This window comes from Pezoporus occidentalis, unplaced genomic scaffold, assembly GCF_034315485.1.
Source record: "Pezoporus occidentalis ecotype Australia unplaced genomic scaffold, CSIRO_AGI_Poc_V1 ctg181, whole genome shotgun sequence".
NCBI lineage: Eukaryota > Metazoa > Chordata > Aves > Psittaciformes > Psittacidae > Pezoporus > Pezoporus occidentalis.
Genome location: NW_026913652.1, coordinates 678,028 through 694,638, shown reverse-complemented (window position 1 = coordinate 694,638; position 16,611 = coordinate 678,028). Strand labels below are relative to the sequence as shown.

Genomic DNA, 16,611 nt, shown 5'->3' with positions numbered 1-16,611 from the left:
CTCCTACAGTACAACAAGCTTTTCTGGAGCTCACACTGGAGTTAAAAGGAACTATGGACAACATGACAGAGGCTATAAATCTGTATAAAGCCAGGACCCACTTCCATCCATTAGCACCTTAACCATTAGAGAGCATTTAAAGGCAGCAGGTGTTGAAACTTGTGTATTGCCTAATAAGCCAATGTGCCTCCCTAATGTCAACTTTCTAAGAGGCTGCAGCATCAGCAGCAGCCACACAGTTTTCCACCTGCATTAATGACATTAATTCCTAAATCCCAGAGCCCAGTTACCTGGAAGAACATGTTTTTGGGATCCTTTCAAACTGCAGTCCTCTTGTAGAGGTGACACATAAACATGGTAGCCTCTTACAAAACCAGGCTGTGATTCATTTGTGGGATAAGAATCCCAACAGAGTGTTACTGCATTGAAAGTCAATTCAACTTTTTCCACAACAGGGTCAAGTATAGGAGCTGAAAGAAAGGAAATTCAGGTTAAACTTACCATTAGTCCTCAAGAACGTTCACTTAAAAAACATCTACAGTTGCAAATGGTGTTTCTATCTTACTTGTATTTAAAAGCTGAACAAAGCCAAAGCTCCCCACAGAGCCTTCATGCAGTCAACATTATGCCTGTCCAAATGACTGCTAATCACAGCTTTGTTCAGCTATTCTAATTAATGTGGACTCTATGTGGTCACTGCACTAGTCAAATATGCTTGACATAGGGCTGTGTACACTGTTGTACAACTTTTAAATGCTTATATAGAGACAACACAGCAAATACATTTTTAGCTACTTGTAGCAGGAAGGATGTGGAATTCTTCTGTTTATGACAGATGAATTCAGCAAACACACAAACCCTAAGTATGCTGCCAACTTACGTAGCTCCCTGAGAAAACCAGTCTTCTTCTCCAGTAAGGATGCTTTATTAGCAACAGATCCATAGATTTGGAAGTTGTATCTCACCCCTGGAATAAAAGCAGCTAGAAAACAGTGGAACTAGTTACAAAAATAGGTTATAGTTTGTCTTTTTGTTTTGCTTTTACTTAACTGCTTTTTACAGAGGTTTATACTCCATTAGAAATGGTCTTTGTGGGCTACTGTGCTCTTAAGGCAACTGAAGGAGACACAGGGTAAACCAATTCTTAGTGTGTCTAATGTGAATTAAACAAATTTGTTCTGTCTGAAAGAAGGTATTGAGGGGAATTATTACTATATTTTTGTTGCCCTAGTGTATTCAAGATGAGTGTACAACAGACTCAGAATGCATCAAAAGCAAGATAATTTCAGTTCCATTTCCGGCACAGGCAAGGGTCATGTTTTGGACTGTTTGCCGTAGACACGTACTCATGCATCAGGATGCCATGTTATCCTCACTGACATCCACTCCCACTTGCGTTAACCAAGTGCATCCTACTGAAGAACTGAACAACATTTTTGCCACGTTACCACACTCTCCCTTCAGTGAGGATGAAGGTTCCCATGTATTTGTATGCATTGAAGTGCTGTTCCTTCACTGTATACTGAAATATGTTCAATCAAATTTTGTTCAAACATGTTTCATTCCAAAGTGAACTCTCAGCTTTAGAGAAACCAGGAAGCCTATATTCTTTCAGCTGTGGAAGTATATCAGAGCAACTTTCACACAGCTAGAATCTATTTTCGAAGCCACTACTAGGATGAAAAACCACACAACTGGTCCTAAGCAAGGACTGGTTCTGAGACACATCACTTGTGGTACACTGACAGCACTAAACCTCTAACTACACAGTGGGTGTTAAATTGCTGGAGTCTAAACTTCTGAGCCATGTTACAGGTAAGGCAAAGCTCAGTTTTGCATCTCTCCTGCTAACAGATTTTAACTCCTTCATCAACCTCACTATCCTCCCTCAAGACCCTACCGCAAGACACTCAGAAGACCTTTTTCTAAAATGATGTACTGACTTTTCTAAAATACTGCACTGATTTCCAAGGCTTACTACTGCTGGTATATTTGTGGTGTCTAATCCACTTGCTAGGCAATGCTTGATGCCACGTGCCTTTAAAGAATTACACCCACACTGCACAGATTTCAACATTCCACAGGATTTGTTTCTTAAACTCAGTTAATGCCCACAGCACGAAAGATAGTTGCACAGGCATCAAGAAAGAAAAATGGTTCATCTTTCACCTGAGTTGATCAGAGCACTGGAAGTGTTGGGCCCAAATCTCTTCCACTGCAAATCGCAAGGCTGTAACATTGGAAAGTTACACCAATCAACAATGTAATTGTCATACATATGTCTGGGCTCCCAGGTAATAAAAATGCCATCATCTGTACCATTAACCTGTTCTTCTTTAAGCTCTTTGGTGTCTAGGAATGAACAAAACATAGTCGCTATTATTTTCCTGCATAAGACCCTTGATTCATAAACGAAGATCAATATAGCTTCTATGCTAAACGGTTAAAACAATAATAATAAAACAGTCACATTCCTTCACTATCAGACATACTGGATCTTTCACAGGCTGAAAGTTGATTTCTTTGTATGCTGAAAGCTGACAGCTAAAACAAAATCCACTAATTATTACTACATATTCATAAAACTTCAGAAACCTGAAGACATAATAACAAGAGGCTAATCACACACAAGAGCTCTCTGCAAGGCACTGGCTGCATCTTCACAGCACCAGCCTCAGGTCTGAGGTCCTAATTTAAGGCTAAATGCGTTTTGCTCTGCAGAGCCTCTCTGTGAAAAACAGACTGTCTGTTATAAGAGATGGATCAAGGCACTTAAGCTACATATTCATGCAGTTACCATCCTGTAGGCAATAACACATTAATAATTTTCAGATAGCAGTGATGTGAGTTAACAGGCCAGGTTAGTTTGCTCCCCCAAGATGATAAATTCTCATACTGGAAAGCTTCAAAACTCTCATAATGGAAACTAACTGCAAACTGTTACCTGTAGTGCTAGGGATTATCAATACTGAAGGAAGTGAATAATTAACATTGTTCTTTGCTGTGATACTAATTCTGTAAGAATGGTTATCAATGGAAATCCTTGTGCTATTGTAGACTGATGAAAAGGAGAAGCTTTCAGACTTAGAACCATCTTCTACTTTTCCCCAGGTTACTTCATATGAAATATTTTCTCCATTTGCTTGAAAACTTGGTGCTTGCTGGGGAAAAAGTTAAAGGGGTAGACACCAATTACTTACTAAATTTTGGAAAAAAAAAGAAAAGAACATTTAGAACTTTAAATAACTAATTGGATATATTACTTCTGTAAGAATATAAATACTTGTTTCCGTACATGCATACACATACTGGTGGAAACAGAAGCGCAGAAATCTCAGTAACGGGTTTTGTCTTGCTATAACAGTTAGAAAAACAGAACTATATGTCTGAAATGCCAGGACAGCACATAGCTACATATGTTCTACCATATGTTATATCTGATTCTCCAATTCTTAAAAAGCCATTTTCATACTGAAGTGATATTAAGTGCACACAAACTTGTTAAAGTTCACGGGAGAAATTTCCAACCTCTTCATGAAAGGCTTTGCTTCTGTTTCTGTACCAATGCCTTACCTTCCAGAGCAAGGTCACATTCCGCCCCCCCTGAACTGGTGTAATTTCTCTCCAGATGTCCAGTTTCCCCGACGGAACTGCAATTAATACAGCAAATCAAAGGTGTTCTAGGTGCAGAGAGAATAAACCATTTAATTGTTTCCTCCTATTTGAAGAAATTCCAACCCCAAACCCTCTTTTTCCATTTTCCCCATCACTGCCAGGTATTGCCAAAGCATTATCCTTTAACTTCTTTCTCTCTTCATTATTGTTTCTGAATGAATGTCTCGTTCATCTCCCTAGAAAATCTTTCTTTGCTTGCAGTTCCCAGTTCTCTGCACCATTCCTCCAGCCCTCACAGAACACTGTAACTCAAGTCTGCCCATCCTCCAGTCATCTGCCTGCACTAGATGAAATGGCAGACTGGCAGCTAGGATAAGAGTTCCTTAATAAGAGACATCTTCTTAAATTTTGCTTAGTGTGCCTCAACTTTTATGCATGTGACAGGCCTCTGCTTTAGCTACACAGCAAGATCATAGCAACAAATGTCAAACAGAGGTGGCAAGTAAAGAATATCCTTCAAGCTTTCCTTCTCAATAGATTGGACATACTTGCTTCATTCGTTCTGATGGTTCGGGCTTCACTCCATTCACTCCACTTCCAGAAATGCTTAGCTGCCCCACAGTGCACTCTAGTTGTGTATTCAGTGTATGGCTGCAGTCCATCCAGCACTATGCTCTGTGAGGCATAACGGAGGTGTGTGTCTGAACTATTATGCTGTAAGACAGAAAAAGAGAACAGTTAAGGCTCAGTTCATCTTCATTAGCAAGAGGTTTTTGTCTAAAAAATATAAAATATTTCTTCCTCTAGATACTATAGTAGCCAGTTAAGTTTGAGTTGGAAAAGATAATCATGCAACAACAGTCAAAAAAAAAAACCTAAAAAAAGATGTTCACAAGATCAAAAGACTGGGAGATCCAAAAAGAAGTCTGCAGGCTGTCTCAGTGTAACTGAGTATGAGTCACAACCTATCAAATGACTACTTTTCACATCAAGCAGGGAACCTACTGAGATCTTAACCTCACAGGGTGTGGGCCTCTTACTTAGTTCATGTAAGTAGTATGCTGTTTCAGATCTATACACAGCATCTATTCTTTCCATTTTTCCCCCACCCTTTTCCTCCACTCCCTCCTGAGAAACAGAGAGAGTTCTAGCAAAAGTCAGAAAGTGAGCATGCTTTCAAGCCTCTCATCTAAACTGTTTTCTGCAATGATCAATTGCAGCAGCCATTTGACCTAACAGTTCCTGAGCAATAACTAAGACAGGACGCAACTTGATCCTGATCTTCATAATGCCTTTGTAATATGCTAGAGGCAAGCTGCCTTCATAAGATAAGGGCTACAGAGGAATGACAGTACACATACAAATGGTGAGACTGGCTAACTCTTTGCGAAACAGGTGGAACAAGACAAGGAGGCCACTCAGATAATCTTCAGGGAGATGGAAGAACATGATAAGAAAAACTGCTTGGGGTTCCCTCATTAGAAACCAGACACACTACCATCAAGTACAGTAAACAGTACACAGAAAGCTCCTGAATTAATATGACAAAAAACTTCAACCTGCCTTTCAACATTTGTGTGCGAGATGAGTAATAAAAACATGATAAATCAAGATGAGCAATAGCTAACAGCTATCCTATCCAGCTATCCTGAGTGTAGATCAGAAAATCCAGAAAAATCAGAAAATCAGAAAATCCAGAAAAATCAGAAAATCCAGAAAACAGACACATCAACATGGTCATGAGATTTAGACTGTATTCAAATTACTGGGAAATTATTTTTTAATCTCACATAAAAAAAGATACTAGCTATATTTTTGTGTATGAAATTCAGGTTTCATACCAATTCTACTTTTCCATCAGGTAGGAGCACTTCAGTCTGACAAAAGAGCTCAATTCCTTTGTTTTGATGTTTCCAATATAATGTGATTTTGGTATCTGTGCATTCTTCCCACAGCTGCGAAGGTGCAGCAGGATAAACTGTCAACAGAAGATCTGAGTTAGCTCTCATAAAACACAAGGAATTTTAAGGTATTTTAGCTGAGTAGTAAAAGCAAATACAAAATACAGATTTCTTTGCCAGTCTAGGAGAAGCATATCTAAATTAGTAAAAAAATAATTTCAGACTATAAATGCAAGTAGATATTATTAAAAAAAAAAACAACAACCAAACAAAAAAACAACCCTTGCGCTGACTTGGAAATATTTTAGAAAATTGTGAACAAAAGACAGACTCAGAGACTTTTATTGCACACACTGGAAAATTCTCTAATCCAGGAGCTGGTGGAGGCTCCTGATGTAGCACAGTAACATTTCCCACATTTCTATACCCCAGAATCCAGCCTGTTCACCAGAAATTTTATTCATATCTCTTACATTGACTCCTGACAGAATTTACCCCTTGGTAAACAATGCCAATGATACTTCTTCCAGAAGACTTCTGAGATCCTTTCCTGCTATGTAAGCAGTATTCAGTGAGTATTCAGCAGATCTCAAACTCTCCCATATTATCAATACAATTGTAAGGAATAAGACATGGCCATGTGAGTAAGCAGTATGTTTACAGCTTTGGCCTTTATTCTAAATGGACAATGAATTACAACTTGAGGACTTCCAGACTCAAAGGAGCTTTGATACAGAGGGTCCCAGCTACCACCTGAAGAATTAGCAATGATGGACATCAGTTTTTCCTTTAGTCACTGACAACCTTTAAGTAAGGAAAATTCTACTGTAAATATGTCCAGGATCAGAAAAAAAAACATAAGGGACTTTACAGCAACCACTATTTAAAAGGTTAAATCATAAATATATCACTTTTAACTTTTAACAGTCACCAGAACTGGAAAACTAGTAAAACTTTAATGTACTTAGCACATTGAATGTAATCTATTTTAACCTGAATTCCCATGAAAACTTACTTTATAAAATTGTGTGGTATCACTACAACCTCTTAGTTTGCTCTTTCACTTTCTTCCTGCTCTATTTCTTCCACCCCCAAACAATCAAATACTCAACTTTTAGAGCTCTCATGCCTTTCTGAGACAAATTTATCAAAGGCAGGTGCTTAACATCAGTTCCTACAATTCATATGAAAAACCATGTCTAGCAAAACTGTAATCAATGCCTCTGAGGAAGGAAGCACTGCCAGAATGCAGCAGTTACACCAGACTCCCTGTCCATCAGATGTCAGCTTCAGAACTAAGCAAAGTACTTGTTGCCTCCTTCAAATAGCTAATGCGGCCACAGGATCTTCAGAACCCTTAGGTGGTGCGGTAGGGCTAGAAGGCACAAGGAGAACTGGAAATACTGCTGGATACCCAGGAAATACCCAGGTGTTTTGAGGCACAAGCAGGTGAGAACTTATGGGACCTGGGGTACACTGTGATGAAGGGTAAAACTCACAGGGAAGAAGAAACCACAGCCATCAGCTATTGCTCACAGAATAACCAGTTTTATTTCACTGATAATGAAGTACTCTTTTGCCCTTACAGTAGTACCGCTGATGTTACTGTTTAGTATTAGCACCAAGAAAGTTTAGCACTATGGCCTCTTTCCTGGCAATGGCTGCTTATACCTGCATCACAACTCATTTGGAGAGGTATTAGTAATTTTATTTACCTACTTTTCAAAATGTGCATCTCCATTTTATATTGGCAAGACAGTAACATCTGCAATAATACTTTAGAGAAAGGACTGCATTCCCAAGTAACTGACACATTTTTCTTGAACTTCCCATTTTATATCCTTGTACCATGTTGCTCCCTATACTAAGAACCAGCTTTAACAAAGCAGCAGATTTTGAAGCATTTAGGGGTCATTTCAGTAACCAAATCTGACCTTTGTAGTGAAGCTGGTTTTTACCATTAACACAACTTATCAAAGCTGAAACTGAAAAGAAAGCAGGTCAGAAAACTAATGAAAACTCTGAAGATAAAAATCAAGGACTTCTATACCTTAAACTGGGATACTCAAGTATTAGGATCAGAAGGAGGACAAGAAACCTCAACAACGAAATAGAAACATCTTACTTCTGTGAGTTACATCAAAAACATCTGTGGCAGTTTTCTTTCCCAGTGGGTTTTCCACAGTCACTGTGATATTCAGGATCCTCTGCTGGCCTATATCCCAAGAACACGAGCACTGCTCAGAACAACTTACTGTGCATGGAACCTTTTTGTGGGAAAACCTATCAAAGAAAGTGGGGGTGGAGGGGAGATGAAGAGAGAAAGACGTTTTTCCATAATGTACAATAGACATAGATGTTGAAAATGCCCAACTAGAACACAACATTATAAAAAATAAGGGGGAGGGGCACTAAAAGAGGCTACCCAGTTCTTTCCCTAGCCTGCCATCGGATGTTTATAGTTATTCTTACAATTAGAATAAAATTTTCTTCAAAGACTGAGTTTACTTTATCTTTTTAAGATACAGCTAAATTGCCATACTTTTAAGGTACAGTCAAGCTTACTTTACCCTTTTATGACACAGCTAAATTGCTTTTAGTTATTTCCTTGTGGAAATTCTAAACTAGGGACTCATTTGCCAAGAATTAAGTGATACACATAGCTACCATTATGCTTTTAAATGAAGCAGTGATTTCAAGTGCATCTTCTAACCTTCCATTTTGAAATCAGCATCATAATATCTAAATGGAAGTGAATGATGAAGAGACCACAAAGGTATAATGCAGTGATGACCTGCCTTCTGCTGAGATCTTTTGATGCAAGTTTCTTGTTGCCCTTTCTCTGTAGGTTCTTTCCTCTCCATTTAGGTGCCTCTATAGCAAGGAGCCAAGGGCCAGGTCTGACATGCCTCAGCTGTGTAGCAGCTGAAATTATAGAAACTATAGGCAGAAGTAGGATCATCAGTAGCTCAAGAAGGAAAACACTAGAATGTAGTTATAAAATCCTAAAGTACTAGGGAGGCTAATCAGGCTAGCCAAGGATTAGCTGGGAATTATCAGTTTGCATCAGCATTAGTGCAAATTGCTTGTGAACACACTAATACCAACTGATTTAATCCTAGTTACCTGTTGTGTGTTTTACCCAGTAATTACGATACACTTTTCAGATATCTATATTATGATTGCAGGGTGTTTTCATACATACTGAAGGATATCCAAACAAATTAACCCAAAAGAACGGTTAGAATAAGTTTTATCAAGCAGAATCTGGTCTGACGAACCTGCAATTTTGTTGTAAGTAGTCTAATTGAGAGCAGTTTTGCATAGCTCAGACTTTGTTAAATAAAGGACCAGTGAGCTGGAAAGAGGCAGCAGCCTACTGCAACAAGGATAAAACATTTCCACAGATTTTAAATGAAAGAACATAACTGTTTTGTACAGCAGAGCCCAGAGTTAATATAACAATGAGCACACTTACTCTTCATACAAGGTGTATTTTGGTGAATGACATCCATAAAGATACGTGTCTCCTCCTTGGCTCCAAGTACATGTCACTGTTCTCATGTCTTGAGTTTGGCAGGAAAAATTAGCAGGTGCATCAGGTGATTCTTGTCAGAAGGAATAAACAAAGAAAACACCAACAGCATGGCAGTCAAGGCAGAATTCATCAACCTTTTTACTATATTAACAAACTATAAATAGTGGATATTTACAAAGTTTAGGTTACTACAGATGTTATTATTTCAGTTTTGCTTATTCAATGACTACTCCACAGAGAAATCAGGATAACACCATAAACTAATTTCAATCTGAACGCTGCTGTATGTTATTATTTTTTGTTATATACATATACTCATTAATTTAATCTGCACTGTCTTCTATCTGTAAAAATTGCTACTAGCTTTCAAAAGGAGACTGTGCAGAGTTTTTACCTCATGCACACAGACAATGAAGCTGAACTCCTAAGTGGGTAGGTATATTTAAAAAAAAAAAAAAAATCAGTCACCTGTCCTAGGGTCAATTAACGAGATTAATCTGAACATATTTAATGCTATTCTTTAATGCTTTCTATATGCAAGTGTACAGATACGAAGTCAGACATTAAACAGAGTTCAGCTGCACATGACAGGACAACAACAATTCCCCACAGCCATTCTTGATTAATAACAACAGGAAAATAGAATTGTAATAAAGCATTCACTTACTACCCACAAAGAAAACTGCATGATCATAGCATTGCTCCTTATCGCAAGACTCTTGACAGTAGACAGTGATGTGAGGCACTCCTTGATGCGACACATTTTTCACAGTGAGAAGCCTGACTTGACTGTCTGTGTGACTGAAAACATGAACAGCTGGAGCTAGAAAGAATTCCTTAAGGATTTGACCTTTCCTTCCAATGCAACAAAGAGTGATGTCAGAGCCCTCCTCTACAATTTTTTCATTTGGAAAGATTTGTGGTCCACTGCTATTTGAAGTGTCCAAGCCTGCAAATTAATATATAATAGACCATTTCAAAATCTGCTCACAGCAGCAACCTTCAACCAGAACACATAACTGAGCATTTACACAAGAATCTGTTAATATTATATTATCCATTCACGGACTTCCATTTAATTAACTCCACATGTAGTTATACCTATATTTCTCCCAAACCCAGAAACATATAATGTAGTCCAACAAACTACCTAAGAGACTAAATTCATCTCCCTTCCTGTCTTTCACTTAGGAGAAATACAGTGTGCATTTAAGAACTGCCTTTACAGAAGAACACTACCTCCTGCACCAATAAAGATCCTGACACTCAGCCAGAATGCCTGCTCTTGAAGATCATAAGCAGGGGACTTGAAAAACATAACCTTCTGAAGCTCATGCAGCACTCAGCTAAGAGGAAACAACATTGAATGCATTAGATCAGTAAGGGGATACTCAAATTGGAATGTCCAATTTCAACTGAAAAAAATAAAATCTCCATGACTGAGCTTACTGAGAAATCAAGGGAGACTTGTCTCCTATTTCCCATTATATGAGGTGGGGGGAGATCAGCAATTTATATGCCACATTCCAAGTATAGAGATCTGCGATTCTTCTACTACCCATGATGCCTCCCATAACTAAAAGCCCTTGCTGCCCCAAATAAGACTAGTGTTTCTTCATAAAGCCACTGTAGTCATTTTTTATAAAGCAGTTACATATTTTGTTTTAAACAAATTATCTGGAAACCAAACTATTCTAGTAAGACATTGTAATATAAAAAAAAAAAGGGTTTTGTGATATCATGAAATTACATTATTGATTCATTCCCTCTTTACACTCATAATTCACAGAAGTTCATTCTAAGTGGCATAAAGATCTGACATGCTCCTCTCTCTCTGCTTCTTTAATACAAATGAAAGCTATGAACTCCAGACAAAAGATCATCAAAAGATGCATCAGATGATGTACTCATACCTATGCTCTTCTTACCATTTGCCTCAGAATAGGCCAGAGCTGCATCTCACCCAGTGACAGGCTATTCCAGCGCCTATTCAGGATCCCATGCCACTCTGTACTGTATCGTTTTAATATATTAACAAGAAAAGACCTAACACTTTTGATCTGAGAGCTTTGGAAGGCAGTCTCCAACTTAAAATAACGGCTAAACCACTGCTATTACTTATATATATAAGTATATATTATTATATATATGTATTACTTATATAATAGTATATATTACTAGAAAAAAGAACACAACAATAATAGTTGATTAGTGCTTAAAGACGAAAGAGTTCAAAATGGATTCTTGATTTGACACCATCTCTCCTGAACTACATTTTAGCATTACAGTCACCAGTGAATTACAATCTAGCTTTGTACTGGGAAAAAATAAAACCAATATTGCAAAGTCACGTTTTGCTTACCTAGCACAGTCTCCCAAAGACTCCACTGACTCCAGATTTCTGATGCTTCTGCTTTGCTCCTGATTCTCACTGAGTGTGCCATACATTCCAACGGTATGTCTGAATCCCATATCCAATGAAGAGGCTTTCCTGATTTATCAAGTGTGGTGTTATGAAACTCCTACAAAGAGCAGTAAGGCAAAGTATTGAAAACACGGCCATGTGCAGATACTTTGAAAGTAAAACACAAGCAGTGAAAGAAAGCTGAAAAGAGAAAAATGCTTTTGAAAAAAATAGTTTCTGAAATCCCACTTGCTTCACACGATCTCACACGAAGTAACCAGTAACTGAGTAACTGCTTACAAATCTGTACTAGCAGCAGCGGTGTGACTGATGTGCTGGCAAGACTATTTGATTTCAACAACACAATTGTGAGTCAAGCCTTGCTTCTCAAGAAACAGATTCACTCTCAGAGACTTTCTGTATGTTATTTGTGCAGGCTATTACATAAATAACAGCATGCACAGATGCAGCTGCCTGCAGGTGCACCTTCTGTAATGATCTAGGTTACATAGTCCTGGCTTTGAATTACAGCCAATTAGGATTTATGCAGATAATATCTCATTGTAGATCTGAGGCACAACATCTAAGGACAGTGCTACCATCAGTGACAGGCAGAGTAGGAAAGTATCTGCTGATTTCATAGAATCATAGAATGGCTTGGGTTAGAAAGGACCTTAGCTTTGAACAGCCCTGCCATGGGCAGGGACACCTTCCACTAGATCAGGTTGCTCAAAGCTCCATCCAGCCTGGCCTTGAACACTTCCAGGGACAGGGAATCCACAACTTCTCTGGGCAACGTGTCCCAGTGTCTCACCACCCTCAAAGAATTTCTTCCTAATACTTAATCTAAACCTCCTCACTGACAATTAAAAGTAATTCCCCCCGCCCCTTGTCCTATCCCTACATGCCCTTGTAAAACGTCCATCTACAGATTTCTTGTAGAACCCTTTAGGCACTGGAAGCTGCTGTAAGGTCTCCCAGAGACTTCTCCAGGCTGAACAACCCCAACCTTCTCAGCCTGTCTTCATAGGAGAGGTGCTCCAGCCCCCTTATTATCTTCATGGCCCTCCTCTGGATTCGCTCCAACAGGTCCACGTCCTTCTTGGAGGGCGAAAATCACCTCCCTCAACCTGCTGGTCATGCTCCTTTTGATGCAGCCTAGCATACAGCTTGCTTTGTGGGCTGTGAGTGCACACCGACAGGTTTTGTTGAGCTTCTCGTCAACCAACATCCACAAGTCCTTCTCCTCAGGGCTGGTCTCAATCCTTGCTCAGCCCAGCCTGTATGTGTGTTTGGGATTGCCCTGATCCAGGTGCAGGACCTTGCACTTGGCCTTGCTGAACTTCATAAGGTCCACCTCTCAAGCATGTCCAGGTCCCTCTGTATGGCATCTCTTCCCTCCAGCACCACACTCCAAACCCCCACTTAGTTGTAGTTATAGGGCCCCAGTTTCTCACTTCAGGGCTAGATCTACTCATGAAGCACTGGAAATCCTATCCCATGTATCAGTGGTCAAAATTACCTGAACTGCATAGAACTCATCTGCAGTGAAGATGTGGTTCTTCAAACACAGAGACAAAATAATACCAGATTGGCTGACCAGGGTTAAGTTGTGATTCTTAACAGTGCTATCTTATTTTATTGACTTCTGGTTACAGAAAAAAAGAAGCCCTTCTCTGCTTTCTGTGCTTTCTCATAAATAGCAGCTTTAAATAAGCTAGACCAGTTTTCTGCTTTTACTAAGTTTTAACATGTGCATATCCTTTCACAGTTCAGTCAGCAGATGACCCACAGTAAGCTATAATGTACCTAAAATATGCATTTAGTTCTCAAAGGATTTTTGTCAGAGGTAATTTTTTTTGGAGAGGAAATTTTCTTTGGATACAAAAGTTCTCACACTGAAGTCACAAAGTGGGGAAACCATCAGGAGCAGGCCTATGATTTGAGTGATTTCCACCTCTTCAGAAAATTTGGCTGGTTTAGGTGTTAAGGAAAACCAGCAGTACAGGGACTTTGCAAACAAGTCATCATTATTTATTCCTTAACTGGAAGAGTATAACGTAACTGGGTATAACATAACTGCTAACAGAGCCAAGCACAGAGTTCAGAAGGCTTCACTCACACTGATACTACGTTTGGTTTGTAAGGTGAGAGAAGTTGTGGCAACATGACTCGCTCAGTCCCCAGGGGACAGTAATCATGATACAAAAAAGACGGCTTTGGAGAGCAGTAGAAGGGATGTTTCTGGGAAGCTGCTTAAGGGACCTGCACCTTGAAAAGGAAGGATTGGCCTTCAAAATCAGATCTCCTAAGTCTGCCCACCACAATCCCTCAATAAAGGTATGCAAGGCATATCTACATTCTGCACAGCTGGAAATTACTTCATCTGAGCCAGTTTTGTTTTTTTTTTTTTGTACAAAAACTGGGCATAACCTTAGACCAAGTCTGGCACCTAGGTAGAAATACAAAGGTATTTCTAGTACAGTTCTGTAATTAGTATGTTGTAAGCTGTAAACTGATATGGAAAGCTATCTCCGTATGCATGTGAACATTTGATTTTCCTTTAGCTTCCTTTATACTGTAAAAACTAATATACCTTTTTTAAAAAAAATACACTTACTGTCCACATAGTACTAGTTTCATCTGTTCGACGGACTTGTATTTGAAAAGACATTGCCAGCTCAGCATCATGTGCTGACTTGCCAACATCCCATTCCATCAGCAGCCGCTGAAGAGCCAAATCCTTGGAAATGTTAAGGTAAGTCACTGGAAACACAATGGATTCTAGGAGCACAAAAAGGAGATGATAATATTAAAGTTTAGCTAAGTTACAAAGCAAATCTGAAACAACAGTGGCTAGTGGATATGTTCCAAATTAGACAGTTCTGATTTGGGGAAGGAAGAGGGGGAGGAAGTAATCAAGACCCATGCTATTGATATCAAAGATAATTTTATATGTTAAGCATGAGCAGCTAAAATGAGGTTCCTGAATCTAGTCAATAGTCCCCCTACCACTAGATTGGCTGTGCTATTTGATTTCTTTATGCTCTCAATTTGCTAGCTTATTTATGGGAATACCAACCCATCCCCTCTATAGTCTTATGAAAAGAAATAACACTATGCATTAGCAGAGACTGAATGCCAAGAAATCCCAACCCCCAGCAAGCCTTCTCATCATTAGGCAGAAAATCCAGGCTCAGTTTTGCTCTCTGACCTAACTAGAGAGGTTGAGAGTTTCCCTCCACTAACCAGCTCAGATGATATTCTAGTATTAGGCACATTCAAGGGTGCTCTACACAGAGCTTAGGTACTGTAGTCAGGCCTGTGGATTCTCCTCTGGAATTAGACACCTACTTATAAATGTATCTCCATTCTTTTTGAGGGTCTGGAGTTAATTTCCAGAACAAAATAAAGTTTAAAAGTCAGACTGAAGTGCCATTTGGTGTCGGGAAAGGAAAGGCCCTTAAGAAGACTAGCCTGCTGAAGCCTATAGATCAGCTTATAAGTGATCTCTCTTCTTAGATGTTTGTCACCTCTCCCCCAAAAAACTAACTCTTGGGGGAGATGAAATATGGCACCCATTTATCTGTATCTTCTCTTCTTCCTGAAAAACAAACAAGCAAGCAAACAAAACCTTACTGATCTGGTTGTTAATGAAGCCAGGGAGCTAAAATAGCCAAGTTACCAGGCTTTTTCTTTTGACATAGTTGCTTTCCAATATGCTTCTACCTGTTACAAATGATAGTGTCAGAATGCTTACACTGACTAGGACACAGAGATCACAGAAATAACTCTGTATTTTAATAAAACAGAACTCATTCTGGGCATTCCTGTCCCACTACAGCCACATTCTTACAGACAACATGGACTGAGAGATCTCAGCAGCTCCTTTTCCCAGAATGGACTGACTCCTCTAGTCATTTCTCCCAGTTGTGCTTCACCCACTGACCCAATGATTACTTGAGCACTTTTATAGAATATTACTGGCACAAATGCAAGCATTAAGGAAATTTAGTTTGAGAACCTCCATTTTGATAGATGTTTCTGTCAGCAATCCAAACTGTTTTGTAAGTTATCCTGTACTGCCTAATTTCTGTGCAGCAGTTTTCATACATCTAGATCTTTACATTAACTGCAGGAAATTAAAGGCTCATGAGAAGCAGCAGTTATAACAATCCCTGATCAATCAAAGGAAGCAAGAAACACTTTATGAGCATATTTATTAGTTATGAAAATATAGACACTGACACAGCTTAGTTGTTCATGCAAATTCAGCCTATAAAAGAACAAATAGAGGAAAGTATATATTGCTCCATTAGTTCCAAAACTGATAAAAAAAATGTTGAAAGAAAGGTTTCTCTTTTAGCAAATCATCAACAAATTCCATTGGTATATTTTTAATCCACTCCAGTTTGAATGATACTGAAAGTAATTTAAAGCAAATTAAAGCCATATGCTTTCGATCTAGAGGAAACTACTGGCATGAGCTTTTAGATATGCTTGAAGGGAGAAATCAAGTCTTCGATGTTCAAACACTTGGTCTCAGAAACAGAACTGCGGTAACCTATAGAAGTTTTTGAGGAAGAAGTATACACACAAACATACGTACACATACTTCCTATCAATTCTCCCTGTAGTCTTAATATATAATTACCAGAAAAGATGAACATGTGTAAATTACATGAAAGCAGAATTAGATGGCATCTGTGTCTTCCACAAGGCTGATGCAAAAATATTTCACGTGCAGAAGCAAAATTTCCTTTTTGGCTATGGTTATGACATGCTTCTTAAAAATAACATACCTGATGCTTGACATTCGCTTTTGAAAAATAATGGCCATCAGTTTTACACTAGCATAAGGAAACACAGCACCTATGACTAGTAGTAGGTGCCTTGAACTGTATAAGCAAAGTGGAAGGCCTAGGGATCAATTTCACTTCCCTGAATGAGGGAGCAGCAATTTTAGGTTTTACTGGCCAACAGAAATACTGTTATTTTCACTGCCAAGGACTGATCAGGTAAGGAGGCAGAACAACCAAGGCAACAAAATGAGCCACAAAAATAACTGTGGAAGCAGAGTATCTTAAATTATTTTGGGAAGGTAAGACAAGGCATATTTCATCTCCCCACATTCTACTGACCCTCACCATGAA

The 16,611-nt window shown here is 38.9% G+C and overlaps 1 protein-coding gene across 4 annotated transcripts in view; it reads right to left on the bottom strand.

The window, feature by feature from the left end:
• The window catches only part of LOC134162012 (oncostatin-M-specific receptor subunit beta-like), a 29,500-nt gene that overhangs the window by 6,527 nt on the left and 6,362 nt on the right, over positions 1 to 16,611 (bottom strand). For 2 of the 4 annotated variants that reach the window (XM_062615421.1, XM_062615422.1), the window contains exons 5-16: positions 14,079 to 14,242; positions 11,417 to 11,576; positions 9,722 to 10,003; positions 8,995 to 9,124; positions 7,642 to 7,799; positions 5,457 to 5,593; positions 4,164 to 4,329; positions 3,574 to 3,650; positions 2,945 to 3,161; positions 2,170 to 2,352; positions 881 to 982; positions 291 to 470 (exon numbers count right to left, since the gene is read on the bottom strand). In XM_062615421.1, the coding sequence (XP_062471405.1) occupies positions 291 to 470; positions 881 to 982; positions 2,170 to 2,352; positions 2,945 to 3,161; positions 3,574 to 3,650; positions 4,164 to 4,329; positions 5,457 to 5,593; positions 7,642 to 7,799; positions 8,995 to 9,124; positions 9,722 to 10,003; positions 11,417 to 11,576; positions 14,079 to 14,242 (1,956 nt within the window). Of the gene's footprint in view, positions 1 to 290; positions 471 to 880; positions 983 to 2,169; positions 2,353 to 2,944; positions 3,162 to 3,573; positions 3,651 to 4,163; positions 4,330 to 5,456; positions 5,594 to 7,641; positions 7,800 to 8,994; positions 9,125 to 9,721; positions 10,004 to 10,293; positions 10,408 to 11,416; positions 11,577 to 14,078; positions 14,243 to 16,611 lie in introns of those variants that run through there. The other 2 variants (XM_062615423.1, XM_062615425.1) reach the window with 2 other exon arrangements.